The 12,841-nt window shown below is 39.1% G+C and overlaps 1 protein-coding gene across 1 annotated transcript in view; it reads right to left on the minus strand.

Annotated features, from left to right (window-relative positions):
* Nucleotides 1–12,330, minus strand: part of ADGRB3 (adhesion G protein-coupled receptor B3) — a 463,861-nt gene extending 451,531 nt beyond the window's left edge. The window contains exon 1 of the mRNA XM_061989823.1: nucleotides 11,577–12,330. Coding sequence (XP_061845807.1) covers nucleotides 11,577–12,330 — 754 coding nt within the window. The remainder of the gene's footprint in view (nucleotides 1–11,576) is intronic.
* Between the last annotated feature and the right edge of the window lie 511 nt (nucleotides 12,331–12,841).

The following is a 12,841-nucleotide window of genomic DNA, read 5'->3' on the forward strand; positions in this document are numbered from 1 at the left end:
TAAAACCAAGAAATAAAAGGAATCTATTCCTACTGTTGCATCATTCACCAACCAATTGCTCCTAAAGATATTCCTGGTTTTAACCAGATATATGGGATACCACTTGTCAAATATAAATTAATAAGATGATATAAGTTTTTCTTTCATCTAATGAGAATAAGATGTGGGCTTTACAATGATCACATTTTGTAAAATAATTCATGTCAGTTCCTGAACTCCTTCAGCAAAAAGGAAAAAATAAACAAAGTAAAATAACAATAACCAGCGGCATTCCTGATGATTAATTCTAAATGTTTTTTTAGTGTAGCCCTGTATCCCTATAAATACAGCATTGACATTGCCATTAAAAAGATTGGGGAGACATCTAGTATTGTCAAAACTGGTTCTTCTAGAGCTTTGTTTAGCTTGTTTAATGACCAGTTATTGCCTGATTTGTTTAACTGTTGCATATCTTTGTAAAACCAAATTCTTTTTATAGATGGTAGGAACAAATAGCTCTTCTGTACAGAATGATGTACTTATTATCCCACCATAATGATGCAATATAGAAGAGTACAGTCATGGCAAAGAGATTGACTTGAGAGCAGAAGCATCCAAGCAGGGGATACTGAATGCAGTGCAGAGGGACACAAGTCTAGAGGGATCAGTGAGGGGCAGAGGATGACACTGGTGATCCCAGAGCTAATGAAGAATACACGGATGATCAGTTAAAACGGTGCAGATGTGGGAACTAGAAAAATCTAGGTTCTAGGATAATAAGCAAAAGGAATATATCTAACTTATACAAGACTGTCATATATAGTAAATTTATTATTGTTTTATTTATACTACTTATTAAAATAAATTTATTTTGTAGCAATTAATTATTATTTATTGCTATAATTAATTTGTGTAATAATATTTAGAGACATTATTCTTAGTAATACAATAATGTTTTCCTGTTCTAATGTTGATTAGATATATTTAAGGTACCCACATTTTCAATTGAGGGCATTTACTGGCAAACATGCTTTTAATTAAATCCCATTTACATGAAAAATCCTGTTGATTCAATGAGTTTAATTATGCACAAGTGAACACAAAAGCAGGAATTTACTAATGTCTGGAAAATATTTAGATATTACATCCTGGCATGCTTGGGCTCCCCTTCCTCTTTCACTTAGAAATTATTTTATTGTGAAGTTGCTGTACATGTTATCAGACTAAATCTACTTTTTGCAACACTTTGGATTTTACATGGACAAAAGTACGTTATCTAAAACCTTAAAAGCATGGAATAGGGGATAACATAAGAGACTTTCATTCCCTCCATATACTTCATCTGCAAAATGCCAATAACATAACATTTTCACTTCAAGCACCAGAAAATACCTGAAGACAACATGGATTTGATTTTGATCAGAACTATAGGGAAAAGAAATCTTTCAGCTTTAGCAATGATAACATAATCTATATATTTTAAGTCCCTGTATGATACTGATTACTGACCAAACTATAAACTTTGATGTATTTATCCTCACAGTATCACCAGAAGGCAAGGCAGTATTGTTAACAATACCGCAGGGAAAGGAAGTGATGAACAGAAGCTGTATTTACAAAAGAAATAAGATTAATTTGCATATCTCATCATAACTTCCAAGCCCTATATCCAAAACGGGTGTCTCAAAAATATTCGTCCTAGGACAGCCCACACCTCCTGGTGTCTAAGAGCCATAAGCAACATGCATGAGATGCACACGACTGTCAGGGCACTGTCGGGGCACTGCATTAGCTGTGAGAAGTAGGAAACTCCTGAGAGACTCTTGCACCTATTTGCCAATAAGAACGAATCCAAAAGGTGGTCTTGAATTACATCAACTTCACCAAGCTTTACACAAACCAGAGCCAGAGATGACATTCTCCTTTTATAATGGCAACCACCTTTTGTAATCTCCTGGGTATATACTGCCAACCTAGACCTGAACATCCAATCAACAACTACAGCATCTCAATCTATCTGCACTCAGTGTCTCTGCTTCCCAGAGGGTTCTGTCTGCACAAGGAACAGGAATATTCTTGATTTTCTCCAAATCTGAAGCAACTCAAACTTTTGTGGACAAATTACAAATTCAGTGGGCTACAGAGAATTAACGTCATAATTTAAACATTTATGTACAACACAGCAAAACATAGGTTCCAGTCCTGGCTCAGTTATTTTTAAATGTATTACATTCTCCCAGGACAATAATCATTACATTTTTCTTCTGATCATAACTCTGCATCAAGAGGTGAAACTTAGATCTATTGCATTTATTAACCCAAATAATAGCATAATCAGCTGAAACTCTGTGGCCCACAACTTGATCAGGTGTTGGCATTGGCTAATATCCCAACCTTGGCACACGCTCCCTTTCTAAGGAAAGTGAACCTCCGTGATACTCTTGATACTATCAGTGACTTCATAGACATTTGGTGCAGACAAGACCAGCTGGACTAAGCTCTGTGCTCACATTATACCTGCAGTGCTGAACATTTTTCCTCCTCTCCTTTGTCAGTATGAAGCACATCTAACAACCTTCAAACCTACCAGTACGGAGTCTCTGTACGTGTGCCAATCACTGCAGATAACAGTCAATGCCACAAAACAAACAAAACACTTCCAAGGATAAAAACATAACTCGTTATAGTTCAAACTGAAGTGAGCAGCTCTGCAGACAATTGAAATCTTCTCTGTATACACTACAGAAGGGATTGCAAGGAATATATTCATAAGATAGAGAAGCAAACACTGTATAAAAAAAAGTGAAGCATTTAGGATTCAAAGAAGTGTTCTACATGAAATCTTCAGACTTAAGATTTTCCGAAATACATTGGGAAAAAAATGTTCTTGCATAAAGCATGTACAATATTACTCCTCATAACCAATGAGTGACATGAATTTAACTCCCTGATTTTCTCGTCTGCAATTTAAGCTCTTCTACCTCCAAGGACTTTGAAGACTCACCCCTGAGCACTCTGTACACACTTACACAGCAATCTGCACCACTCTCAACGGCCATCAGGAAGACCTGGATAAATGTGTATCTTGGACTCTCTTTTGAAGGATTCACCAGTAATATAGTAACCAAACATGATACTGCTGCATAGAAATGCAATATGATGTAACTAGCTGCTAACGAATACAAAAGAGTGGACAAGGGTAACATGTACTGATCACTTTTTGATAGACTTCTTTTTTTCCCAAGCAAATCTAAACCTGTCTGAACCAGTACCACTGCTCTTCTCCAGCTCTTTCTTGTGACTCTTTTCTGTACTGATGGAGGCTTTGGTAGGCCTTCATAGCACACTCCTTCAACATCAAGATCATCCAATTAAAAAAAAAAGCAAAACAAGGTGAATAATTTTCGGCTTGTCTTGTGTACCGACAGAGCTCAACAAAAGGAAAGGAGTGAAGCCAGAGACATCTGAGCAGCAATGGGATCTCAGATTCTCACAATCTATTTGTGATAACATACCTCAGTTGATGACAGTGGTTAACAATTTCCCCCTTAACATAAAGTATTTCCAATGTTAATGACAAGTGTTAAAGTTAGAAGTCCTGTTAATAAATTTCCACAGTTAGGAACTGGAGAATTTTTGATCCTCCATCTTTCCATCATCCTTTGGTAAAGCTTATTGATAGTACACAACTATTTGCTATGGATGAAAGTTATAAACCATGCTGTAAACAAACACTGTCTCTGCATAACTGATGAATGATCTAGAAGGACACGAAGAACAGCAGCAGGAACTAAAGTCAACTCCCAAAGTATTGTACATGTCCTGAAGAATAAAAAGAAGGAAATTGGTGAAAATTGCTGAAAAGGGGATGACACATTGTTGTCCCCATTGTAACCAATTTTCCATCAAGTTGCCAAAAAAATGGATGGTATCCATTTGTATCCATGTATCCATTTGGTATCTTTGTTGTGGTTTTGCCATTTCAAGGAGATATAAATTAAACCTGAATAACTGAAAAATAGTTTGAATTCCAAATTTCCTAAATTTAGTTGCACTATTTCATTTTCAGCACCATCAAAGAAATATATTAATTTCGGTATGTCATATGCCTTGTTTCCTTTTCAGACAATGAAGAACAGAAACAAGAAACTGAAGTAAAGCACATAAAGAGATAGGCTAACCAGTTGAAAGAGAAAAAATTGCAAAAAATAGTTACAAAATTGTCTTTTCTTGAAGTGCACCTGTTTCACTCTACCAAATGTCAAAAGATGGCTTCAAAAGTAAAGCTACAGAGAAAAAAACCCCACATAATTAACAAAAAGTATGAAATAATTTGGATTTGTTAGAAGGAACACATACTATCATTGTTTCGCATCCCTTTTGTGGGCTCTAATCTAATTTTCACTTAGACTAAATTAGATTGAAAGCATGGGGAATTTGCCTTGAGTTAGGACAATAATTTGGCCTTTGCAGAGTAAAGTGACAGCCCTGGTCCCATACAGTGTTATCAGAGATCGTTTTTACTAATTCTGATGGTGAGTATTCAGTAATTTGACAAAAACAATATTTATAATTTCTCTAAGAGATTAAGAAAAACAGAAATTAATTTGAAAAATCTTACTGTCTTCCTCTTGAGATTTAAATACCATCAGAAGGGCCTCAGACTCTGAAATATTCATAAATCAATGATGCATAATTTGTAAACTTGTACTTTATATCATGTACAACTTTCTCCATCCTAAAGAGCATTTCAGATTTTTTGTTAACAATGAATGTGAGTAATTCTCACTGGAATTCTGCTGTGACCTTTGTTTTATTACAATTACTGCATATTTAAAAATGAACAGCTAAACTTCAATTTGAGAACTACAAGAACTTTGAGTTGGAATCCTTTGATAAAACACAACTGAATAAACTTCATAAAGTTAATTCCCTAAGAAGAGAAAAGGAAAGTCTCCTTTGAAAATTCCTCTGTGTATGCCAACACACAAAGCAGATTTTTTGCAAGCTTTGGCAAACAGAAAAATAAACAAAACAGCGATATGGATAGTTTTGAACAGAAGGGGATAAATTGCTTTAGAGCATAAGAGAACATCTAGATGTAAGAGATCATATAATCACTGTATTATATAAATGTATAAAATGTAGATATGTAGGTATAAACCACTGCATAACAACACGAAATGCAGTACCTGCATCGTCATGACATAATTCCATGTAATGTCACTGTGACCTAATAGCTGAAATCTCACTATGTAAACAGAATCACCATTAACTTCTGTTAATGGCTGTTCTACACATGAACACTTCCACATTTGTCAAAAGCATAAGCAAATCAGAAGACAAGGTCTAAAACACAGTAAACATATTGTATGCTTTGCCCACCCAGACAAAGTATAACACAAGTACTTGAAGACAAAAAGCACAGCTTACTGATATGAGAAAAGCAAACAAAGAAGGCATGACTGGTCTGAAATTTTTTATTGTAGCGGACTCAGTACTATCAAGTACTTCTCGACTGGAGCCAGCAGCAAGAGAGTCAGAGTACTGTTCATAATTTGGATATACTTTGACTTCAGTCTGAGAGCTCTCAATTTCTTTGTATACCTTCTTTATCACTGGCTACTATTTCTATTCTGTGCTCCAGAGTGAAGGTCTCTAGCAGCATTTATCCCCACCTGTGACCAGGTCTCCACAGTGTCTAATGTACAATAACACACATAAGTAAGAGGCTTAATTCAAGCAGAAATGGCAGTCTGGGAAACCAAAATCCTGGTTTCAGTTATAACATAGCTTCCAACACTAGTTCATTGAAGCAATGAATGTTTCAAACAAGCAATGAGCTCATGAAAAACTGGTATTCAGATCCTATACAGTACATTTGTGCTCTCACTGAAGGCAGCGCTAACACTTGACTGCAGTAGGGTGACCTTTCCCACAAAATAAATAATATGCCATCTCGTTAGTGTGAGAAGTGCTGAACAAAACACTGACAGAATCTGTGATACCAAACAAATTACCACCCAGACATATATATATAATTTATAACTGAAAGTGAAACAATTTACATAGACTTTTCCTAACTTAAAGGAAATTGTGGGGGTATTTGACTTTTTGAAGGTATCAGAAAATTCACTTATGGATTGATCCAAACTTCACCAAATTCAGTAAACATATGTGAAGTGCACACAAACTTCTAAAATTTCTATCAAAATAAGAGCTTTCATAGTTTACTTAGGTACATCCCATGGAAATGATCAATATAACAAAAACTGAAGTACAATCATTAGTGATAATAGCATATAATCCCTGAAAACAAAAGTAGGGATTATTGATTAAAAGAAATTCTGATCATAATGCTTTTTCTGTGGTGCATCACTACAAGAATCTGATATCAGACTTGCATGGCTTTGATAAAGCACTGTAGTATCTGTGATCCAGAGACACCTACACATGTACTAAGAATATAAATGCTTAAGGTAATAATTTTATTTTAGCAAAGTAAATAAAAAAGGGCATTATATGAAACACACTAGAATCCATAGGACACTGTGAAACGTTTCCTTCAACTGGAAACCAGACTCATAAAGTAGAAACAGAATGTTTCTAAATGACTTTATGAAAATTTCTGAGGTGATTTTGGCCATGAACATTTTAAGGGGAATCATTTTCATGTAAAAAAAAAAAAAAAATTAAAGCAAAATTACTTTTCTTTACATTTGAGCTTACAGAGGAACTGAGATCAAACTGCTCAGTATAATAACACACTGCTCATAATCTGCAGGATAACAGATTATTTTAATATATCAGGTTTATATTTTTAAACTATATTTTATAAGTCATAATAAAAAATATCTTTAATATAAAATCAGTATATTTTTCCATTAGTGCTCATGTTTCTTTGTCTCCTTGAACTCATAGATAACAGAACCACTGCAAGCAGTAAGATATAAAAAAAATTAGGAGTCTTCCAAGTATGTTACTGTACTCATTCAATACTCTGGACAACAGTTTAATTTATTGGGGATTCTCTGAATTTTGCTTTAATCTCAAGTAGTTTCTTCACACTAAATATTAAATTTCCCTGTAGAAGTGTATGGTTGTTAAGACTCCATTTTGTAATTTTTTATCTTCACAGACAAATCCTGCAGTGATTTAACAGTTTAAGTCCTCTAATGGAGCCATGCTATGACGTGTTATTATTGCCTATGACTTTCTGACTGGGGATATACAGCCTACTTAGACTAGTGACTTCTGGGAACATGATTGATATTATAAATTCATCTTAAATGTGTGCAACAGGAGGTAGACATTCATGGAACTATGTATAAATAAATGCATCCATGCCATGAAAACAATCTGCATCCTACATCGTGCTATTATTCAACAATATGTTACAAATTATTGCTTTAAAGAAGCATCTGTTATATTAAATCCTCTGTTAAGATATCCCTGTTGTCTTCAGATCTGAAAACAGGAAAAAATAAATAGGTTGGTTGCTGAACACTGAGATAATGGTACATAGTGAGCTGTTAGAATTTGTGACAAAATAGACCAATGCTACATTTCTAGCACATTAAAAAATCTCTGCTAAAATTATTTAGAATGTTTGAACATGATATACAAGATTAAGCCTGGAACCCCAAATGCCAAGATTTAATTAATGTGAATATCCCCTCTCTTCTTCTGTTGGATGAAAGTAAGAGGATGAAAAATATTTTTCTTGTTTTAGGAGGATCCTTGTCAGATACGGCAGTAAAACACTAAGGAAATTCTCTGTTAGTTTCGAAGTAACTATTATAAAAACCCACAACAATATTGCAGCTTGTGAATGGTCACAATAAGAAAAGACATTTTTGCATTTGTACCATCATCATTCCTTAACTTGTATGGATTGACTACATGTAAAGGCTTTCAGGTCCCTAAAGTTGGAACTGAGCACTATCTTGTTGACAGAAACTCCAAGAGATGCTTCAGTCACACACTGAAGATCAAGAGGACAAATTCAGGACCCTGCCAGAATGTTCACTGATATCTATTTGCTAGTGCTTTGATCCAGGCTAAGCACCTCAGATGTAAAGCTATAAAAAAGGATCGAGATACAATAAAACTGAGTCTTAGTGAAAATGTGGTGATTTTCAATATTGCTTTAATCAGTGACACCAAAGATGATCTGCCTACACATATTTCCAAAACATTTTATTAAAAAAACCCCACCAAGTTACAGCTTTCTCTTTTGACCTAGTTCCTTTTATTGTTCAATAGTTCAGCACTTTTAGAAACACAATCATCCATTGTATACTTGTCGTATCTTTTGTAAAATGCAACACTGTTTTAAAAAGGAAAAATACTGACTTTAATACATTTTCCTAAACCATTTATCATATTCAAAATTCTAAAAATCTTCAGAGGTTCAAAAAAGAAACAGTAGACTTTAATCTAAATGCTCTGTATTTACATTATGGTTTTAAAATGTGCCTGGAAATAGTTTTGGAAAAAGATTTTGCACTTCATACAGTCAAGCTGGATGAAAGCAAATCTGAAGGATGAGAGGGTATGCATAATACTGTAGAAAGCTGTCAGGTCTTAGCAGTTTCTTTCTGAAAGTGCTTGCTTGGCAATGCCAGTACCAAACCTCGAAGTAATACACAAATTCATAAAACACACTCTTATCAGGTCTAGAGCATTTTCATACTGCTAGGCAAATTTCCTTACCCTTAAAACTCAACTTACACTAACAAAACTGTACTTTCAGTTGCCAATATGAACTCTAACAACAAGATTTATTATTCATTATTGGTCAACCTTATTTTTGCTACCTGTGCCAATCTAACTTGAACTAGACTGCCTGTGAAAACAAAATTTGCATTTCTTGCCTAAATGTTTGCTGACACAAGTGATGAATTGCTTTATGTTTGTGGCAGAAATATTCTACATTTTGATCCCTCAATAAATTCTCCAACTGAACTAGAAACTAGCTTTGTGCATACAAATATACCGATTTGTGTACTTGATATATGTGACTATATGTACAGAAAACAAAGGCTCAATAGACCTCTCTTGCAAATTTTTAGCCTTCTGAGTAAGGGGGGAAAATGCTTTAAACACTGAGTGGAAAAAGAGGAGAGTACTACTACAGAGAAGTACTGTGAGCTTTAATTAACTAAGTGATTGTAACTTTTAATAACAATCTGATGAACAGTTTCTAAGTGCATTAATCAAATAAAACATTGAAATGACTATATTACTGTTGACATTCTCAGCAACACAACAAAAAAAAACGAACCAAAAAAAAACCAGGCAAAAAACCCCACTAAATACAGTGAAAAAGTGAAGGAAACCTTCCAACCTACCAAACAATATTTCCATCCCCACTAACAATGCCGTTTCTCAAGCTCGTATCCAAGGAAAATCCACAAGTAGGAGCAAGAATTAAAATATGTATCAGATTTATATGGAGCAGAACATGTTGAAAAAGTGTTTCAAAATTTAAGAGGGAGGGGGAGGGGGGAAGTGTTTGCCCTAAGCTTCCTCTGTCCCTTCCATTGGGCACATTTCTGAAGGAGGAAGACAGAGGTGCTTTAACTGGGAGACACGCATCCTCCTTGCATTCAGGGGAGTTTTTGCCGGGAAGATGAGGGCCCCCGGCGGCCCGTGTTCCCCTCGACCCTCCGGTGCGCGCGTCCTTTCTTCCCCAGCTCCACCTCAGGACCGAAATCGGGGCCGAGAGACGGTGGGAGGGGGGAAAACGCGCCTTTGTCCCACCGTGGAATTGATCCCGGCCGCGCTGGGGTCGCGGGACAAAGGGCCGCCCGCCTCCTCCGCGGGGTACCGCGGGACCTGCGCGGGGCCGGTTCCGCGGCGCGGCCGTCACGGCGCAGCTGCGTCTCCTACGCGCCTTTGAGTCTGCGGCGCTCATGTTTTCTAACCGGCTGCGTGGCTCCGCGGTACCCGCCGTGACACTCAGGAAGGAGGTGGGGGTGAGCAGAGCCTCCCACATAAGTTTTGCGTCCTGCAGAGGGGCGGCGTGAGCCCCCAGCACCTGCCCAGCCCCGGCTCTGCCTGCCGGACCCCGCGCTCCGCCACCGGCACTGCCACCGCCTCCCAGGGCACTAATTAGTGCTGAACGACGTTTTTAACCATCCCTGCCGCTGCACAGGCTTCTCTGGGAGGTGTGGTTTTTTTTAATTTTCGCACTAGACGAGCTTCCCCGTCATTTAAGATGGCTCTGTTTGCTGGTCTCCAGGCTGCTGGGTGCGCGGAGAGGCGCTGACCTGCAGGACACCGAAAGTGTCCCTCATCCCTCCCTTCCCCCGCTCCCACTCCTCCGGCCCTCTGCGAGGCCGCTGGCACCACGGCAGCTGGAGCAAGTTCAGCTTTTCTTCTCCCACAGCTCTGGGGCTTGGCTGCCCTTAAAGAAAATCCTCTCCTAACAACGTGTCAATGTTACATTCCTCCACAAAGCAACTTCTATTAGGGGGGCTGGGAGCTTGGCACTGCCTCACCACAGACTGGGAGCTTTGTGGCTGTGCAGAAAACAAGGAGAGAGGGAACATTTCCTGCATTAAAATGCAATACCCTGGGGTTGATGATTTATCCCTTGCCGCATGGGCACATCCCCCCCCCCCAATCCCCCATTCACACACGGCTGCTCTGAAGGACCCTCTCAAACACAGGTTACAGCCAAAGCCCCCCAAATAGATTCAGCCTACGCTTTCCCTCTCATGTCTGCAATGTCCTTCCTAAAAATCAGCTTCCCCTAAATTTCAGGGGGCCAGAAAATGAGGTATGAAGCACAGAGGCTAGGCAGAGGGCTGCCACGCTAATTCCTGGACCCCTTGTTTTCCCACCCTTTCATAACCTTCCTTTTTCCAGAAGAGACATAAAGCAGCTGAGAGAGTGACATATCAACGTCCCCAATACTGCTATAAGATTCAGAGCTTTCATCTCCTGCAGTTGAGGCTGCCAGGAGAAGGGGTGCAAGCAGCATTCCTTGGCCCCTTTGCAGAGCTCCCAGCAGGTCAAAACAGCATGTCCTGACTCTGCACAGTGCCTCGTGAGTCTATGTATCTCAAGCAAATGGGTCACCCTGAAGAACTGCATTTACTTTTGGTTCATTTTTTAGGTTGTTGAGGTCTGGTCCAGTTGGGACATGGTGACCTGACTACGGCAAATCTCTGTCTTTTTGTCAGATTACCTGCATGCCTTTGGAAATGTTTTCCTTGCAAAGTCAAGGGGTCATATCAAGAGGGCCAAGATTTTGTAGCGGCGTGGTTGCACTAAAGAGGTGTTGAGGGGGATAGTGATTCTTGTCTCGCCACCTGTGGGCATTACTGAATGTAGGGGCTGAAAACAGATAGATTCTACTTATGAGGAGTTTCAGCAGTGCTCAGCAGAACTGTTTGCTGCAGATGAGGCCAATTTAGAAATGAAAATGCATCCCTCCCTGCACTGAGGACTGTGGATCTTCTCCAGCCCTTTCATCTCATCTAGAGGTGAGCTGGAGTGGAGAGCAAGTCAAATGAATGTATCAAGGAGAGCCAGCAGCAGGACCTGCACTCCTGTGGGATTCAGCCCCCGCTCCCAGAAGCACCTACCTTCTTTTGGTGGCCGTTTGGCTTCTCTGGTGAGGTTGCAGACCTGGGTGGTTTGCAGCTCCTGGGTCAGGCAGCCCTCTGTCTGCTCATTGAGGGGCAGCACCACGTTATTGAGCAACACTAGGGACTGGTCGTCTATTCCCCATTCTCCCAAATGCTGAGGGCAGGTGCATTTTGTATACATGATCCCACAGGACTCGGTTCTCCCGTTCTCAGATTTCAAGCAGCTCTCCAACCAAGTGCATAACACATGGCACCCAAACTGGCTTGGGCTCACCTTGTTCAACACCAAAAACTCAAAGAAGGATTTTTTGTCTTCTTCTTTTTTGTGTAATCCTGGGAAATCGATGGGATAGACGCGGCGTATCTGAATAAAATTCTTATCATACTGCAGAAATACAAAAGCATTCTTGGAATCGCAGAGCTGCATTATAGAATGGTTATTTTTTAAAAGATCCTTTATTTTTTCATGGGAAAAATGATCAAACTGATAAGCCAAGAGGGAAAAGTTGGAGCAGCTGAAGTCCTTTTTGGAAAATTTCAGGTAAATACTATATTTGGTCGGATCTGGATTTTCCAGCGTCCAAGTGCAGTTTGTGAAGTTTTTAGGAAACATTTCACTTACAGAATACGATCCATAAATGACCCCCTTCACCAGCGTGGAACACCAGAAGTCTTGGGCAGCATTAAATCCAAACATAACCAGTAGATAGGTGGAAAATATATAAATCAGCAAATTACGAACAGCCTTCATCCTATGTCATTTGGCCTGCAGGAGATGAAACGAAATAAAAATGCAGGTAGAATTCTCCACGCATTGAAACCCAAACTCCTTCCAATATTCGAGCCAGCTGTTCTCAAGCTTGCGGTGCGAGCCCCTTTCAGAGAGAAGGGCAGGTAATTTTTGTTTTATAAGGCGAGGGCCGGGGCTGCCGCTGTGCGCTCAGCGCCATCGCGCGGCCGCCGCGACAGCCGAGGCCGACACCGGCCAGTTAAAAAAACAACAGCTATTAGATTATTAATAGGAATGTCCTCTCCTGTCTAGCAGGCAGTCATCATGGCGTGGACTAGGACCGCTCAACTTAGGTGAGAACCTAGACGCCGTACCTGGCAGATCAAGAAAAAAGACGACTGGTTTGTTTATTTCTCCAAACAGTAAATAAGTAGCCTGCTACAGCCATATCTCTGCATTTACAATATGCACATGCAGAATTTCACCTGAACAGAGCAAGAAAGACCGAAGAGTCTGGTTTTATACACTACTT

Source organism: Colius striatus, chromosome 2 (genome assembly GCF_028858725.1).
Source record: "Colius striatus isolate bColStr4 chromosome 2, bColStr4.1.hap1, whole genome shotgun sequence".
NCBI classification, from domain to species: Eukaryota; Metazoa; Chordata; class Aves; order Coliiformes; family Coliidae; genus Colius; species Colius striatus.